At 38.0% G+C, this 19,228-nt stretch overlaps 2 protein-coding genes across 2 annotated transcripts in view; one reads left to right on the top strand and one right to left on the bottom strand.

The window, feature by feature from the left end:
* Positions 1 to 3,252, bottom strand: part of LOC140142989 (uncharacterized) — a 28,650-nt gene extending 25,398 nt beyond the window's left edge. Inside the window, exon 1 of the mRNA XM_072165017.1 lies at positions 3,128 to 3,252. The gene's annotated coding sequence lies outside the window, so the exon portion shown is untranslated. The remainder of the gene's footprint in view (positions 1 to 3,127) is intronic.
* Positions 1 to 19,228, top strand: part of LOC140142312 (disintegrin and metalloproteinase domain-containing protein 10-like) — a 41,123-nt gene that overhangs the window by 6,381 nt on the left and 15,514 nt on the right. Inside the window, 3 exon segments of the mRNA XM_072164281.1 lie at positions 11,025 to 11,184; positions 11,881 to 12,014; positions 17,172 to 17,750. Coding sequence (XP_072020382.1) covers positions 11,025 to 11,184; positions 11,881 to 12,014; positions 17,172 to 17,750 — 873 coding nt within the window.

The raw sequence follows: 19,228 nt of genomic DNA on the forward strand, positions 1-19,228 counted from the left end.
AAAGTTTGTAACATTCTGATCGCTTGTTTTGATCACCTACAATGTATTATCGGCGAATTTGCTTGAAAACATGTGAATTAATGTTGTGTAAACATAATTAGCATGGACACAAATGAAATTATGATGCAATACAATGCAATTTGAATGCGCAGCAGATCTATAGAAATAAGGCTGCCCGCTGTAGAATTAATTAGACTTGTGTCTGCATGCAGGGACCCGATGTCGTTGACGTTTTAGCCCAGGGCTGTCAAATCTCACGCATTGGCCGTGAGTCTCACGCATTGTGTCACTTTCTCCCGGTCTCACGCCAAGGTAAAGTTGTTTTTTTTAAACTTCTGTGGTTGTGCCTGTGCGTATCGCGTACACGAGCGTAAACGCAAAAGCAATAAACAATCACGCTGTCAATTGGCTGATCAATGCACTTGACAACAAGCCGGCTGACCCATTGGTCTTCGGCGCGGCGCGTAGTATGCGACCTTGTCACTAAGTTCTACGCTATCGCAATTCACCAGCGCGTACCCGGACCACAGAAGTTTTAAAAAAAAATTTTAGTACGGTATATGGCCATGCGTTTTGAGTTGGGCCAGTAAATAGGTGGAGATGTTACATGCGCGCGACATGTTAGGGTTCATCTTTTTAATTTTCTCAGTTAATATGCAGCCTATGTAGTTAAATTTGGTGTCAAATTAAAGCTTGTGATGAGACCAATACAGTAAACCTTAAAAAGTTGTAAAAGTTATTAACATTTGAATAATTTGCATCTAATTAGCATAATGTGCGGGGTGGAGGAGGATCAGGAGGAGGAGGATCAGGAGGAGCAAATTTAATAAAAGTGACCCCAGGGGTCATATGATGCAAGAGGTACATTTCTTTTTTCACATTTTTACAATTCACTTTAAACTGCATACTATAACACCATACAATCATATTCCAGGTAATTTAATTTGCTTTGAGAAGCAATTTTGCATATTCGGGTTACACATTGAAGTCAATGGGAAAATATGCCTTGAAAGAGGCTGGCGCAAAATCATTTTAATTTTATTGAACCCTATGATGTTATATATGTATTTAAAGCTCTGACTGAGAGGAATTCAAATATGGAACTTTTAAATATGTGGAGTGAAGCTAACTTTTTTTTTTAATTTGTCAAATTTTACATTTTATCCCTAAAATATTTGGTATTTTCAGTTTCATAGCTCCTTAGTGTTACACCCTGTGTCATTTTAAAGTGCATTTTTGGATTCCTTGGTTCATTTGCAGCCAGAAAATGTATACTTTTATATATGTTAGGTATAATATGTGAAAGATATTCATATCTAAATGAAAAAACATGCAATTTTCATCTTGCAAAAACATGTAACGCATTACCGGCCCAACTCAAAACGCATGGCCATATATAAATCTCACGCAAAAAGCTAGATCCCGGCAAATCTTCCTTCCTTTCTTCCTTCCATATTACTGTGCAGCTCTCATTTGGTCGAGAATAAATGCACAACATCCCGTTACGCCTGTGTCTCACACAAATTTCCTCTCACACGATCGATGCTCCAGTGCCGTACTACATGTATTACGCTGACTTTCCTATTCGGCGAGGAGGGTGATTTCGACCTCCTCGTTTGTTTACAAACAGAGAGGTAGACAAAGGGTCTGTCAAAACTGTTCCGCTTGTCCAAACACTCAAGTATCAAAAGGATGGTCCACAATAGAGTGATTCACGCAACGATTGAAGAGGAGAGCGTGGCCTAGCGGTTAAGGCATAGGACTGTGAACCCAAGGGTCAAGGGTTCGAATCCCAGGTCTGGCTCTTTGTGTCCTTGAGCAAGACACTTCATTCTACTTGCTTAGTGCTTCGGAGGGCACTTTAAGCTGTCGGTCCCGTGTACATGCATATTTTCTCACATTAATGTAGTGTGCACGTTAAAGAACGTCACAGGCTATTCGAAAAGAGCAGGGGATCATCCCGGTCATGTTGACTGTACTTCAAAATACACTCATCTACTAGCTACATTGTACTCTAGGTTCCAGAGTAAAAAATAAGTACAGCTTGTCTGTACGCAGTGCGACAATACTCATACATGAGGGAGGCACTTATAACATGTATAAGGAAGAAGAAGAAGAAGATTAAAAACTGTGAAGTACTAAGTAGGACTGGTCATGTGCTTCTTTTGTCCACTTTGCCATCAAGATTTCGAATAGAAACAGTTCAGACCCAGAACAGGATCATGTCAGAATTAGAAATTAATATTTTGTTCTGGGTCTGATTATTCGGACTAACAATGGCCAATAAACAATGATTGAGTGGCCCAATAAGGCAATGCTCACGCCTAGTCGGTGTTATGCACTTTCTGTTTCCCATGCGTTTGAATGGGAATTATTTTGCCTACTCGCCACAAGTTTAGGTAGCACATTTCTTCAATATTTTGACAAGTTGACATCAAATGTTCTATTCTATATTGTTTGGCAATAATGTCTTTTGCCAATAGTACGTCCAAAGTTGTAATTTTTGTTTTTGATCGCAAAGATCGGATATTTTTATTCCCGATTCCAATTCTGCACTTTTCGTAGGGGTGAAGAATTCGCAGAACTTTGACGATAATTTTGCCTTTTGGACACTAAAATGCATTCGATCCTTAATTTTGTTTCAACCGAGTCTTGATTTAGCAAGCACAATAACTGAATAAGGTGGGTACCAATTTTATATACATTTGATGAAATTTTGAAGAAATTTTTCGTATATCTGACCTGCGCAAACCGTTAAGTGTGTTTTTTCCATAGACAGACAAACTGGCGTGAGCCAGTCCTTAGGTACGGTATGTATCGTAGGACTGGCGAGCGAGTCTACTCACGCCAACCAGCAATTCCAAAAAGTTGACAGCCCTGTTTTAGCCAATCATGCAAAGTGTTAAGTTCTTGGTTGAACACATATTAAATAACTTTCCTGCAAGGGCAATAGATGGAACAACCCCGACCGTATCGTGGACAGTATCAGCATGATCAGTAAAGATAATCAGCAAAATAAAGTTGCAGAATTCGACAGGCATGCATACATAGACCCGAAGTCTCGAAGATGAACCAGTCTCAGCTCAAGCTGGGATTTCAATTTGCAACATTTTATATAGTACCTTACCTTCAAAAAAATTTGGAGCTGGCGGTGTTGAAGGAAAGGAAGGAATTGTCATCAAATACTAGTGTTCCTATCACATAAAAGCTGCCGGCGAAATCCGATCAAAACAATCTCCATTTTTTTCCAAAACAGCGGTAACATTTTTGCTGATAAGGACTGAATTCAGCTGTATTCAGCTGTATGTTGTGAACGAAGCTAAAGCAACACCTGGTACTAGAGAAGTTTCAGGGCGCGTATCACTTAATTTTTAAATTTGTTATTGTAGCTCAAATTTATACTCAAAATGCTGAAATAATAAATACTAAAAGCTACTATAAAATTGTTGGGAATGGTTTCTGTTCATTTTGAGCTCAAATTAACAAGGTAAAGTGAAAGAAACCCTACTGGTCATTTAAGACATGTAGGCCTAGGCCTATTTCTGTAAGAGGACATGAAGTCATTTCATCATGACTTTGCTGGACTAGCTACAAACCAACAAATTTGGCTGAATCCATTTGGGTGCAAGTAGGGACATGTGTAAACATTAGGCCCTACAAATATGCCAAAAAATCAGGTTTAAAAAAAACCAACAATTTCATGATAAGATCGTAGGCCTACCGGTACATTACGGGCACGGCTTTTGATTTTTTGAAATTTGCGAAATACCGCAATACAAAATAATTTTATAGCAAATTATTAAAAAGTGACATTTAACAGTCCTCGAAGTAAACTTTATCAATCTAATGATAGGCCTATGGTACTTATAATTGAAGACCGAATTAAAAAGACTTGTTTGCCTCTGACGTCAGGCCAAAGGCGTGGTGTGATTGGCTGCTGACTTGCGCTGTTCAGCATTTTTACATTTTTCCCCAAAAAGCCAAACATTTTTTTAGGTATTTGGGGAAAAATGTATATCTTCAATATGAAAGGTCAAAACTTTCAAATGATGGTTGGCTTTTCCTCCCACTCCCAGCTACATACACTTTAAGTACATTACTCGAGGACAGTTGAATATCAAAAATAAATTAGAATAATTTGCCTTAAAATTTTTATTATATCTCTAATTTTAAAAAAAATCTAAATTATTTGATATCAGAAGGACATTCCCCGTACAATTCGATATGTCTATAATTATGTGCTCTCATGTCCCACAAAAAATATTGTGCAAACATTGCTATCCGTTTGTGGTACATTTTACCCCAGACTTTTACCCTCAATTGTTTTACCCCCCATTACCCCCCATTACCCCCCCATTACCCCCCCGGACTGAATTTTTGTATTCCCCTTTTTTTTATCCCTCTTTGAGTCCCCATATATCCCCCCCCACACACACACACCCCATGAACACTTCCTTATAGAAAATAGACACATGTGCGCTTTCTCTTTATTTTCTTTATGGGCATGCCATACATTGCCGGTCGCCAATTAAGCCAAATCGCTATTGTAACTTCCGGTTTTTTTAGGACACTTTGCCCTTTGACCTATCTGGAAAATTCAGAAAAAATTGGGTTTTGTGCGTACAAAATATAATTTAAAACGTGTTACTAGAATAAAAACAAACTTAAAAACATTATTATTAAATAAATAAATTATTTAAATATTTTTAATGATAACATTATGACAATAATAAATAAATTATTAATAATTACAGCAATTTTCCTGATAGGTCAAAGGACAAAGTGTCCTAAAACTGCAAAAACTGTCCCACAATGCATTGCAAACTTCCAATGCCGATTGGGCTTATTGATTGATGATGCCGCGATCGCGATCCGCGGCCTGCCACAGACATTTTTGACAGGCAGCTCAAAACCATTGAAACTTAATTTTGTTCGACTTCAAATGATGTTGGGTCAAATACAGACAAGTTTAATTTTCACTATAATTATTTTTGCAGCATTCTCAATCTCAAGTAGTCGTACTGTACTTGCTGCAAGAAGTAGGACTAGGCCTAGGCCTGTGCGATTGACTTCGGGTAGGCCTAGTGCAGGTAAGCTTAAACACATGAACAATGGATGCATGCATGACACTATGATTACAATGATCAATTAAATTTAAGCTTGAATGTAAAACTTATTTTGCAAGTTATTTCCAATTATTGACAAGCTTACAATTCATGAATTTTATGACCGTTAACTTATAGTGGGAATTCCAATTGAATGAACGCAGCTTTCAATAGCGTGACAAATTTGTGCGTACACTGCGCGATGTACGCCAGCGTGTGCGACTGTGCGTGAGTAACACGGAAGTGAACCCAACCATGCCAACGCACTCGTGATTGGATAGCATTGTATCCAAGGTCGTGTGTTCGCGTTGTAGTTTGAAATACGCAATATACGATCGCGGTTGGATCGAGTGCAGCTGTTAATAGCTGCGTTCATTCATTTGGAATTCTTACTATAGGCAGGCTGTAGGGCTAGCCAGGCTAGGCTAGAATGGCTTGGGGGCTAGCTAGTAGCTAGTCATGCTAGTCAGTGGCGTAATGCTGGTTTCATACTACCCTGCCGCTGAGCGGGCGTATGCACGCAGCATTGCAGACAAACGGACACAATAAAGGCTTGTCATTATTGGTTGAAACACCCTCCCGCTTGCCGCAGCGGCAAGCGGCAGGAAAGTATGTACATGTATGACGGGCGCTTAACTACCGGGGGGCAGAGGGGGGAAACATACCCCGGGTGCCACCCTTAGGGGGGGCGCCAAATTAACCAATTCAGCATCGATTTTGCACCCCTCCAAGGACCAAGCGATGAAAGTCAAAATTTTTGCACGCTTCGCACGCATTTCAGCACAAAATCAATTGAAAGAACATTTTTAAGACCGATCGATATTCAACTTCTAGCAAGGGCAAAAATAAGTGGGAGACGGGAGCCGTTTAGCCCCCAGAAACCCTGAAATGACCCCTGGTCCCATCTAAATTTAAGCTGACCATGTCCATGGGACACTTTTCTTCAGAAACTGGCCCCTGGTCTGGACCTGGTCACTACACCCAAAAATTCAATTCCATGGCATAGGCATAGCCCGGAGGCATAGCCCGGAGGCATAGCCATTAATGCATGATGAATTTATTCAGAACAAATATTGGTTAGAAGTGGCCCCTGGTTCCATGTTGAATGAAGTGAACCAGGGGCCATTTTGCATAAAAAGGAGCCCCTGGTTCATCATAATCTTATTTTCACCCTTGACTTCTAGCATGCTAGTAACCAAAATTAATTAGTAGTGTATAGGCCTTTTATTTGTCCAAATTTGTTTCAAGAATGGGGGAGGGAGGCAAGATATTCTTGGGGGGGTAGGGGCGCCAATTTTGTTTCTTGCCCCGGGCGCTACCAATTAACCCTAGTTACGCCACTGATGCTAGTCGTAGTAGAAAAATGCTAGGCCATGTAGGCTGGCTCTCGCAATCTCATGCACTGCATGCTCTACCGTGTCCATCATGCTATACATGCACAGTAATCAGTATAGCATGATTGCATGGGCAGCCATTTAGACCAACACACACCAAGTAAAATAAATAACATGGATGATGTATACATATATCGTCTGGACTTTCTCAAAATTTGGTGGTGGGAGGCCCTAATTTGGTAAATTTGTTAGCTTTTGTTAGAATTAGATTTACAGCTATTGTAAATTGCAAAAGCTTGCAAAAGCTTTGTGACTTTGTCATAAAAACGGGGAGGCCCCTATATATTTTCAAAGCCCTACTCCTAGCATGCTAGCTCAAAGAAAGTGTTTGTAATGAAAATGTCAATGTGTTTATAAATGATAGGGATATCGAGTGTTCCCAGTGTTCTTAATTAACCGGTTAATTATAAACGGCGGTTAATTAACCGGTTAATTAACGTTACCCGGTAATTAACCGGTAAGATTGGTTTATTATGGTTGGAAGATATAATAAATCCGAGCTCGGAATTCAATATGCCATCATAATGAAGAACATTGGGCAAGTATTTAACATGCAGATGAAGTGTTCTTGTCCACCTTTAACTTTAAAACATTCCAATTTAGAATTTTAAAATTAACAAATTCTTTTCATATAAACTTATAATGTCAATTCAACCTGTTTAAAAAAATTTACACTCATTGACACAGTAAGTCTGTGAATACATTTTTAATTTTATCAACTTCTTATTGATTGAAGCAATCCTGGGCAAAAATGGTATAATCTGCTCACTCTGCTGTGGATTTTTGGGTACTTGTACAACAGGTGGTGGTGGGGGGGGGGGTGGCATTCTGCCTGGTTGAAGGTATACAGGGATGTGCCATGGTTTTGGGGTACCTTTTCAGCAATTTTGGTATATCTATGGGTAAGGACAGGGAAAATGTGCGATGCGCAAAAAACGCCGAAATTTGCACGTTTTGGGTCATATCAATTTGTATCAAATTTCAAATTTTTAAAAGAGAATTGGCCATTGCTCATTAAAATGAGGCTAGTATACATGTGTGGACAATATATTCATTTAAAATGACATAAAATTTGAAAAATATTGCAAGGAACACTTGAGGTTTTGACTTTTAAAACCTACATTTTGGTCAAAAATGTGCTTGGAATGGATAGGTAGTTTTCAACATATTTACCACATTCACCTGCTATAACATTGAATTGCGTGATCAGTTGATCTAATGGGGAAAAGTGTTTATAGCGAGTAAAAGTGTTAGCTTTTGTTTGATATTTAAACAAATTCTGATTGGAAGTAGGTACATACATGTAGAGAAAGTCAGCATCCAAAAGTCTGTGTGGCACATCCCTGTACAAAATTTGTCAAAGCCCCCCCCCCCACGGATTTGTACATTGCGGTACATGTGCTCATAGACCATGATATAGTCTGCATACATGTATCTGCATGGTCTATGATGTGCTGCATGACACTCAAGGACTAGAGAGCAAGAAGAAAAATACTATTTTAATATTTCCAGTGATACTAAAATGTTAAAACTTTACAAAGCATCAGAATAATTCAAAATTCATAATTAACCTATTTTACCGCCGGTTAAATGTGATGCGGTTAATTAACCGGTTAATTAACCGGTAAGACTAAGATTGAGGTTAATTAACCGACTAAGAACACTGAGTGAGTGTTCCTATTACCATGATTACTTTGGTGAGGGGGCTGGGCAAACTGGAGGGGATAAATTCAAAAAGGTTTTAGGTCTTCAAAAGGGGGGACCAAAAAGTTTGACTCGATCCTTATTTAAGGGGTCAAAAAAGTTTTAACCATTATTGATAAAAAAAAATGCATGCTTTGCTTTGTGCGCATAAAAAGCCGCATATTTAACCATAATTGATAATGAAAGTCTGACTTTTAATACCAAAATTGACCTTTGTTGAAATTGTACCTTTGTATGTAACCAAATTGGTAGCATTCATGCAATATTTCTTGTGCTCTGCGCACATTATAAATTACAGCAGGACAGCAGCATTCCATTTAGTCCATACATACCAGGGTTTAATCATACATCCCCCCAGGACCAGCCAAACCAACTTTATTTATAGCTTCATATTATGATGTGGTCCTATAATATTTAACACATTCAAAATGTTAACAAAAACAATTCTCTGGTCATATTCAAGGTAGGTCAACACAGTGGTCAAATTTCAAAAGTTGCTCAAATCTGGTTAACAAGCACACCAAATGATTCCTCAAATGATGACATAAAATTTGAAAAATATTGCAAGGAACACTTGAGGTTTTGACTTTTAAAACCTACATTTTGGTCAAAAAATGTGCTTGGAATGGATAGGTAGTTTTCAACATATTTACCACATTCACCTGCTATAACATTGAATTGCGTGATCAGTTGATCTAATGGGGAAAAGTGTTTTTAGGGAGTAAAAGTGTTAGCTTTTGTTTGATATTTAAACAAATTCTGATTGGAAGTAGGTACATACATGTAGAGAAAGTCAGCATCCAAAAGTCTGTGTGGCACATCCCTGTACAAAATTTGTCAAAGACCCCCCCCCCACGGATTTGTACATTGCGGTACATGTGCTCATAGACCATGATATAGTCTGCATACATGTATCTGCATGGTCTATGATGTGCTGCATGACACTCAAGGACTAGAGAGCAAGAAGAAAAATACTATTTTAATATTTCCAGTGATACTAAAATGTTAAAACTTTACAAAGCATCAGAATAATTCAAAATTCATAATTAACCTATTTTACCGCCGGTTAAATGTGATGCGGTTAATTAACCGGTTAATTAACCGGTAAGACTAAGATTGAGGTTAATTAACCGACTAAGAACACTGAGTGAGTGTTCCTATTACCATGATTACTTTGGTGAGGGGGCTGGGCAAACTGGAGGGGATAAATTCAAAAAGGTTTTAGGTCTTCAAAAGGGGGGACCAAAAAGTTTGACTCGATCCTTATTTAAGGGGGTCAAAAAAGTTTTAACCATTATTGATAAAAAAAAATGCATGCTTTGCTTTGTGCGCATAAAAAGCCGCATATTTAACCATAATTGATAATGAAAGTCTGACTTTTAATACCAAAATTGACCTTTGTTGAAATTGTACCTTTGTATGTAACCAAATTGGTAGCATTCATGCAATATTTCTTGTGCTCTGCGCACATTATAAATTACAGCAGGACAGCAGCATTCCATTTAGTCCATACATACCAGGGTTTAATCATACATCCCCAGGACCAGCCAAACCAACTTTATTTATAGCTTCATATTATGATGTGGTCCTATAATATTTAACACATTCAAAATGTTAACAAAAACAATTCTCTGGTCATATTCAAGGTAGGTCAACACAGTGGTCAAATTTCAAAAGTTGCTCAAATCTGGTTAACAAGCACACCAAATGATTCCTCTCAATGCAAGGATTCAGAAAAAGTATGGTTTGACCTACCTGTGACATATACCATTCTTGAATTAGCAAAAAGGTCAAATCTTGGGGGCCGGGATGGTCAGTTTTTTGGGGCAACACAGGGGCCAAAATTAAAAATGCTCTGATTTCAATGAAATTGGTCTCAAATTGCTTGTCATGTAAAAACAAGTCAAATAAGGAATAGTTGTAATCATGTAGGATGTTTCGTTACCTAGGAAACATCACAATATAGGTTGTGGTCAATAGGCTGTATGGGGAAAGACCTTTATTTATTGGCCAATTTTGTCAATAACGAAGCATTTGAGACAGTGCAAACAATATTTTTTACATGACGAGCAATTTGAGACCATTTGCATTGAAATTGGGAGCATTTTTAATTTTTTGCCCCTGTTTGGCAAAAAAACTGACAACCCCCCAAGATTCAACCTTTTTTCTTGTAAATCAAGAACGGTATGTCGCAGGTAGGTCAAACTATACTTTTTCTGAATTCTTGCAATTGCAATAAGAGGAATAATTTGGTGTGCTTGTTTAAAACCAGATTTGAGGAACTTTGAAATTTGATCACTGTGTTGACCGCTAACCTTGAATATGGCCGAAGTGCCGGGATTTACTTTTTGTTAACATCTTGAATGTGTTATAGGACCATAAAAGGAAGCTAAAAATGTTGGTTTGGTAGAGTCCGGGGGGGGGGGTGCACATTAAACCCTGTATGTACTGGACAAATTATCACAAATACCCTTAAGCTGAATTTGTACTTGATAGCTTTTGCAGAAAAACGATTCTCACGCATGCTATGTGTAACTGTTTACTTCCGTTTTCAGAGCATCAAGCCGATCAATCAATTTTTTCTGGGAGCAAAAGACATTCACAATCACCATGTTTCACAAACTAAGATCCAATTTCCATCCCCCAAATGACCCAATGTCAAAAAAAATCTATGCTACTCCATACATCTTTTAATTTGGCAAAATTAAAATGTTGCTCAATTTTCTTTGAATATGCCTAGATATGGAATGCCTGATCAAGAAGCCACACTTTTTAAAATCCTCTCAAATTTCTCCCATTTTTCTTTTAAAACATGTTCTAGGTACAAAGTCTAGCAGCTTCATCAGGTATTATGAGCCGCTTGGTGTAGATCAGCTGATCCTCAGCAAATCTCATATAAAGAAAAGGCAATCGGATGTATACCAAGAAAAGACTTTCACCAATGGGTCATCATTACACATGTCGTTCACAGCATTTGGCAGGTAATTAAAAAAAAATTATGAAAAATCTCATATCCTCAATTTCACACAAAAAAACAACATCGGAAACAACTGGTACCTTGACATTGTGGAGCTTGTATTGAAATATTTTTTAAAGGTAGCAAGCCAGTTGGGTCCAGCAATTATGAAATGACTTTCTTCCATATTTTAGAAACATGGTTATTTTTGTCAAGTTAAATCACTTTAATTAACCCTAACACCTAAAAATCTTACAAAATCTTACAAGGAAAACCACTGCGCATATACCCCCACAAACACATCACAATAGATTGGTCTTACAATAATATGCATTTGTACCTGGAGAGTGTCTGTGTCTTGTCTCTTTCGTCAAAAAAACCTTTTTTAGAGGCATCGCTTATGCTTGTAGACAAGGTTTTACAGTAGTTTGGCAGTGTATATTTTGATTTTTATGGGTAAAGAAGTGTTTTGTATAATGCACAAGTTGCCCTACAGCGTGTGAATACACTTGTGTAGGCCCTAATGTGTATACCCGCCATGGGATTAGCCTGTAGTGCTGAAATCAAATCTGCCAATCTGTGAAATCCAACATGGCGTTACTTGAGTCGAGACAGATTATGGGATGGTGCTCTTTCCAATTAGCAATTGCAGTGCACCAACTTAACTTAAAAAGTTTAATGAATGCAGTGCATGTAAAAATCTTGTTCTTCTTTCTTGCAGATTCTTTAAAATTCATATGTATCAATACCAGAGGCCCTTTACCAGTGATGCCACTCTACAAATTGTTAGTTCAGAAGGAACAATAAGAGATCAAAGTTTGCAAGTTGTTCATCTTTATCAAGGCTATATACAGGGTATGTTGTTCTTTCTCATTTAGAATATGTTGAGCTATCCTGGCACTTACACCCACAGCATATTATTTTGGTAAAATGTGATGAAAGTCATACTGCTTCATTGATCTATTTGCTTGGATGTAAGGTAATTTAGCTCTTATGTGTAATGAGTTTATCAATGACTCTATCAGGGGTAGATAGCAACCTTATGTGTAATGCTTTTATCAATGACTATATGTGTAATGAGTTTATCAATTAGGGGTCATGTCACAATATGCACGCAGTTTCTGTGTGCAATTTTGCTGGCTAGAGTGCAAAATTGCACACACGGATAATGCTATTTGCATGCAGGCAATAACATCTTGCACTGGAAATTGCGACCTAGCACTGGCACGCTGGAGGAGGTTGACCTGTTGATGACTGTGAACTGGTCTCTCCCCTAACCATGCTAATAGCGTAGTAATTACCTCAGGGAGTTCACAGTCAGTGCAACACAAACCAGTGATATTTGACACATGCTTGTGGTGATGTTGTCATTCTCATAATTTTCTTCTGCCATTCCATTTTATTACATATTTATGTGAATATGCCTCTACTAATTAGCACTTGTTCAGTGCCTAGTATAGGCCTATATGGGGATAACAACCCTCTCTGACATTACAAAATCCACCAGTCCTATCTGGTGCGCCGCTGACAGCTTTGAATTTTGATCCAGAAAACAAAAATCATATTGAGTAAGTTTTGATTAAACTAGAGGAAACATAGGGCCCCCCCCCCCTATTAGCATAATGCTAAATGGCAAACATGTTTTGGTATTTTGTTAACAGTTTTTTAATACTTGAAATGTAGTTTCGTAATGTTTTTCTTGATTTGTGTTCAGTCATTTTAAAATAATAAGGCACAAATGGCATTAAACTTATTCCAAAACCATGATATGTCCAGATATTGGTACTTTAATTGGCAGCAATTTGGTTCCATACAGTATCATACTTGACCCACAATAGTTACCAATACAACTAATGATGGATAATATTTGACACTCAAATTTTTGCACAGCTCTCTGTACTGTACAATAGACCTTGTCCTATTTTATATTTATGAAATTGTTTCCTTTATATTTATAGCATTTTGTGTTATTATTCATTAGTATTGCAATGGTTTTAATACCAGTCAATGTTGAAGACAATGTGGTATTGTACTTAATTTCCAAACAACGGTTCCTAATGCTCACGATGATTAAGCTTTTGATATCAAATTTGGCATCAACCTTCGAAGGAAAGTGTATAGAAAATTATTATATAAATCATTTTGCCATAAACTCATGGAACTATAGTGGCGATTTTTTAATTTGGCTGTATTTACATGGTAACTGTAAGTTAGCCGTCAGTATCTGAAATAAAATATTAATCAACAGAGAACACATATTGCTTGATAATCATAATGGGATGCTGAAATGTTTCAGTGCCCGTGCCTCTATAATTATAACCTATTAATTAAAAACTTAAATTAATTAAGTGCTGCCTCTGTTGACTTTAAAGAATAAGACTTATTTGGTTGATACATTAAAATTTACCCAAATATATACTATTGTCTTACCTTCGAAGAGTGGAAGACTCTTGTTTATTTTTGTGTATCACTTGTGCATTAAAAGAAAATTTTCATCTTTCTCAAATTCATGTTAATGAATGCATTGCTATTGTAATAAGATATAGTTTATGTCCAAGTGCAATACATATAAGGAATACCTAACTCAAAAAAGACTGTTGGTGGGATAATATAAAGAATAAAATGCATAATTCACACATTTTCTATTTTGTAACAAAATTTATATTATAACATTATATCACATCTGTGGTAAAATCATAGACCCTATAATATTATTGTAAAACATAGGCAAACTGTTTATAAACTTTGCCAGCCAAATCTGAGAATGTGCACTGGGAATATATTTTTATGGGGAGGGTTAAGTATAAGGTCGAGTTCCTCCTCCAACTCCAGATTACCTTTGGGAAAAGGACCATACTGGGCCAGATAATTGCAGCCTACAGTGGGTTTGATACAAAACCCAATTGCACGCGGATATTTTTATCAGTGCTTGCAGGCTGTGTGCAATATTGCCACCAGAATTCCACACAGATTTGCGTGCATTTTGTGACATGATCCCTTACTCTATCAGGGGTAGATAGCAAACTTATGTGTAATGAGTTTATCAATGACTATCAGGGGTAGATAGCAACCTTATGTGTAATGCTTTTATCAATGACTCTATCAGGGGTAGATAACAAACTTATGTGTAATGAGTTTATCAATGACTCTATCAGGGGTAGATAACAAACTTATGTGTAATGAGTTTATCAATGACTATCAGGGGTAGATAGCAACCTTATGTGTAATGCTTTTATCAATGACTCTATCAGGGGTAGATAACAAACTTATGTGTAATGAGTTTATCAATGACTCTATCAGGGGTAGATAGCAAACTTATGTGTAATGAGTTTATCAATGACTATATCAGGGGTAGATAGCAAACTTATGTGTAATGAGTTTATCAATGACTCTATCAGGGGTAGATAACAAACTTATGTGTAATGAGTTTATCAATGACTATATCAGGGGTAGATAGCAAACTTATGTGTAATGAGTTTATCAATGACTCTATCAGGGGTAGATAGCAACCTTATGTGTAATGAGTTTATTAATGACTCTATCAGGGGTAGATAACAAACTTATGTGTAATGAGTTTATCAATGACTCTATCAGGGGTAGATAGCAAACTTATGTGTAATGAGTTTATCAATGACTCTATCAGGGGTAGATAGCAAACTTATGTGTAATGAGTTTATTAATGACTCTATCAGGGGTAGATAGCAAACTTATATGTAATGAGTTTATCAATGACTATCAGGGGTAGATAGCAAACTTATGTGTAATGAGTTTATTAATGACTCTATCAGGGGTAGATGGCAAACTTATTTGTAATACTTTTATCAATGACTCTATCAGGGGTAGATAGCAAACTTATGTGTAATGAGTTTATCAATGACTCTATCAGAGGTAGATAGCAAACTTATATGTAATGAGTTTAGGAAACTTATGTGTAATGAGTTTATCAGTGACTCTATCAGGGGTAGATAGCAAAGTTATGTGTAATGCTTTCATCAATGACTCTATCCGGGGTAGATAGCAAACTTATGTGTAATGCTTATGCTTTTATCAATGACTCTATCCGGGGTAGATAGCAAACTTATGTGCAGTGAGATTATCAATAACTATATCAGGGGTGGATAACAAACTTATGTGAACATAGTGAGTTCCTCAATTATTATATCAGGAGAAGATAGCAAACTTAATCAATGATTATATCAGGGGTAGATAGTAAAGTTATGTGTAGTGATTATATCAATGACTATATCAGGGGTAGATAGAAAACTTATGTGCATTGAGTTTATCATTATATCAGGGGTAGATAGCAAACTTATGTGTAGTGAGTTTATCAATAACTATATCAGGGGTAGATAGCAAACTTTATATGTAATGACCTTAGCACGATTGCGCAAAAATAATGTTGTGTTGCCCTCAATCGACAGACCCTAAATCCTGAAAAATCAGGTTTGGATTTTTTTTTCTTTTTGAACAATGATTTATATAGATTTGTTCAAAAAATCAATGTTTTTCACTTAAAATTAATATTTTATTGAAAGACTAGTCTGTAATTGATTATCTAACATGTCTAACAAGTATCCAGAAGTCAAAATTGACAAGTGTCCCCTAATTGAAGAAGCATCATTTAATATTTGAGGGGATTTTTAAAAACTGAAGGTAAAAAAAAAAAAGAAAAAAAAAGAAAATCTGACCGACCCAACTTTCCCATTTTTCCCACTTGAGGGCAACACAACAATATTTGTTTTGGCCTTAGATCAGGGGTAGATAGCAAACTTACTTGTAGTGACTTCATCAATGACTATATCAGGGGTATGTAGCAAACTTATGTGCAGTGACTGAGTTTATCAATAATTATATCAGGGGTAGATAGCAAACTAATGTGTACGCAACGAGTTTATCAATGACTATATCAGGAGTAAATAGCAAACTTATGTGTAATGCATCAATAGAGGTAGTCATTGTGACGTCAACGCCGCCATCTTGTGGGTATGGAGTGCCTTGTTGCTAAGATCATCGCGTTGACGCTTGACTGAAGAGGTGCGTCACGCATTGCAACTTCCGCATAATCAGGGGCGTAATGTCTAACGCATGACATGCAGAACGGTAGTACCCGGATAACGGATCCTGCGAAAAAGGCTGACAGCCTCTATTAAAATAAAATAAATGTAGACATTTATATAGCGCTTTATGCCGTAAACAGCCTCTAAGCGCTTTACATTTATTCCGCCGTCATTAGAATATGTCGGAACCACGTTTGCAGCCTACAAGTGGCGCAGGGTCCATCAGTACAACGACTGTGACTACCCCTAACAGCTTCCCATTGCACCTGGGTGGGGTGAGGCAAGCGAGGCAAAGCGCCTTGCCCAAGGGCGCAACACGGTGGTGGGACGGGAATCGAACCCACGCACGTCGAGCAAGCTCTCAGATTATGAGTCCAAGGCCGTAACCACTGAGCCACCGTGCCCTCGCACATTGCTAAACTCACTCTATCAGGGTGAGGGGTAGAGAGCAAATTTATGTGTAGTGAGTTCGTCAATGACTATATCAAGGGTAGATAGCAAACTTATATGTAATGAATTTATCAAAGACTATATCAGGGGTAGATAGCAAAATATGTGCAGTGAGTTTAGCAATGGCTCTGTCAGGGGTGGATAGCAAACTTATGTGTAACAGGTTTATCAATGACTATACCAGGGGTAGATAGCAAGCTTATGCATAGCGAGTTTATCAATGACTATATCAGGGGAGATAGCAAACTTTTGCACAGCAAGTTTATCATGACTATGTCAGGAGTAGATAGTAAACTTATGTGTAAATAATGACTTTTTCAATGACTATATCAGGGGTAGATAGCAAACTTATGCACAGCAAGTTTATCCTTGACTATATCAGCGGTAAATTGCTAATTTTTGTGTAATGAAATTTAATTTTCTGTAATGCATTTTAAATCAATGGCTATATCAAGGGATAGCAAGCCTTTGTGTAATAAGTTTTATCCATGTTTATTGTCTGTAGGTGATGCCCATTCACACGTACATGGGTGCATTATCAATGGCACATTTGATGGTGTAATAAAGACCAGTGATGAAAACTTCTTCCTTGAACCTGCTTGGTACTACACCAACATCTCCTCCTCCTACCACTCTGTCATCTACAAAGAAAGTGATGTCATATTCCAATTTCATCAACATCACCAAGGAAATGAACCATTTGGCAGACCAAGCAGAGACTTCGATCATTTTGAAAAAATTCACCATATACAACATCTGGATCACAGACCATTCAATACTCCGATCAAAGACACAAATATTTTTGCCTCGCCCATATTTAACAACTCAAAGGAATTCTTCAATGATACTTTAGATACTGACACAACGACAGAACATGTGTCAAATGCTAATGACACAAGATGGAAAAGATCTGTGGATTCTGGTGATGAGACTGTAAGGACATGTAATTTGTATGTTGTAATAGACCATACATTCTTTGAGATGGTTGGAAGGGATTTAATGAGAGCATTAGCAGAGGTGGCTTATCATGTAGAAGAATCAGATACAGTGTATAGAGGGACAGATTTCAATGGAGACGGTGTAGGTAAGTAGCTGGTGGCTGGTGTTGTCAGGCCCGTCGCCATGGGGTAGGGGGTGCGACACCCCCCTGGCAATCCCTAAAAAAAGGAAAAAAGAAAGAAAGGAAGGGAGAGAGAAGGGGAAGAAAGAGGAGAGAGAGGGAAGGAGAGAGAGGAGGAGGAGAGGGTAGGGGAAAAACTACATTCAGTTCGTAATATAGGCCCTATTGGGCCGGTATATGGGGCCTACAATGATGTTGGCCAGGTGCGTTGAGGTGATGTGCACAAAGAACTAATGATTTTGCAAGATCGACAAAATTATGTGCGCATCCCATGACGGCCTCCGCACCGCGCCCTTCATCAGCACCAATGGAAATTAGCCATGGGCATAGGCGTAGATCCCGGGGGAATGGGGGACAAATCCCCCCAAAATGGTCCATACAATCACCCCAACATGTTGACACCGCCACCTGTTTCTGACCAAATTAACCTCATATTTGGCTATATAAACCACAGAATTAAATTCTCTAATTCTGTGACATAAACCTTAAAAGTGCAAATTTTTGCGCGCTTAGCGCGAACTTATTCCACTTTTGATCCGTACTTCACCAGTTTAGTTTAAAAATGCGAAATTTAGTATTAAAATGCCAAAATTGCCGCACGCTACGCGCGCATTTATTTTGGCAAACCCATTCTGTGAGTCGCCCCATAGGAAATTCCTTCTTTTTTGCACCTCAAACTTGAACACGATCACAAAGTCTTAAAAATGACAGTTATAATTCCATCCTTTCTATTATGTAAATCATAATGAGTGCTACTAGTAGGGCAGCTCCTCTGACGTTTGGAATAAAGCTCACGAGCTGGATCAAAACAAAGGCCTATGCATCTTCCTTCAGCACGATTTTAGGACACAATTGTCCTCATTGTGTTCAAGTCATTTTAGCATTGAAATTGCAATTCTTTCGCGCGCCTAGCGCGCATTTATCCAATTAATGTTCTTTTCGTAGCAGATCAGTGGGACAATTTGGAAATGTTGCCCCTGGCCCGGTGACTCCGGTACATCCCCCTTTGAATTTTAGCATTAAAATAGCAAATTTTTGTGCATTACGCGCGCAATTTATCAATATTTGGTTCACTTAGTTTCCCGGTAATTGAATTCTGGGGACAGCTTGGAAAAACTTGGGTTACAGTTGTGGGGGAGGGTAAGGGGTGTCAGCGCCAGGGGTGGCAATCATGTTGCGCAAGTGCCAGTAAAAGGTAAATCAGGCTACAGGCCGATACCAGCAAAATTTATTTCTCTCCCCCCCCCCCCCCCCAGAGAAAATGGTCTAGCGACGGCCCTGGGTGTTGTCAGATTGGGATATTCCAGATGAAATCCACACACCCCCATGGAAGACATGACCTTAATCTTCCACACAGGGAGTGAGATTTCAAATGGGCTTACCTGAATGGATGACTCCGTTTGAAATCTACACCCCCTGTGTGGAAGATTAAGGTTGTGTCT

The sequence above is a fragment of the Amphiura filiformis genome, chromosome 20 (genome assembly GCF_039555335.1).
Source record: "Amphiura filiformis chromosome 20, Afil_fr2py, whole genome shotgun sequence".
NCBI lineage: Eukaryota > Metazoa > Echinodermata > Ophiuroidea > Amphilepidida > Amphiuridae > Amphiura > Amphiura filiformis.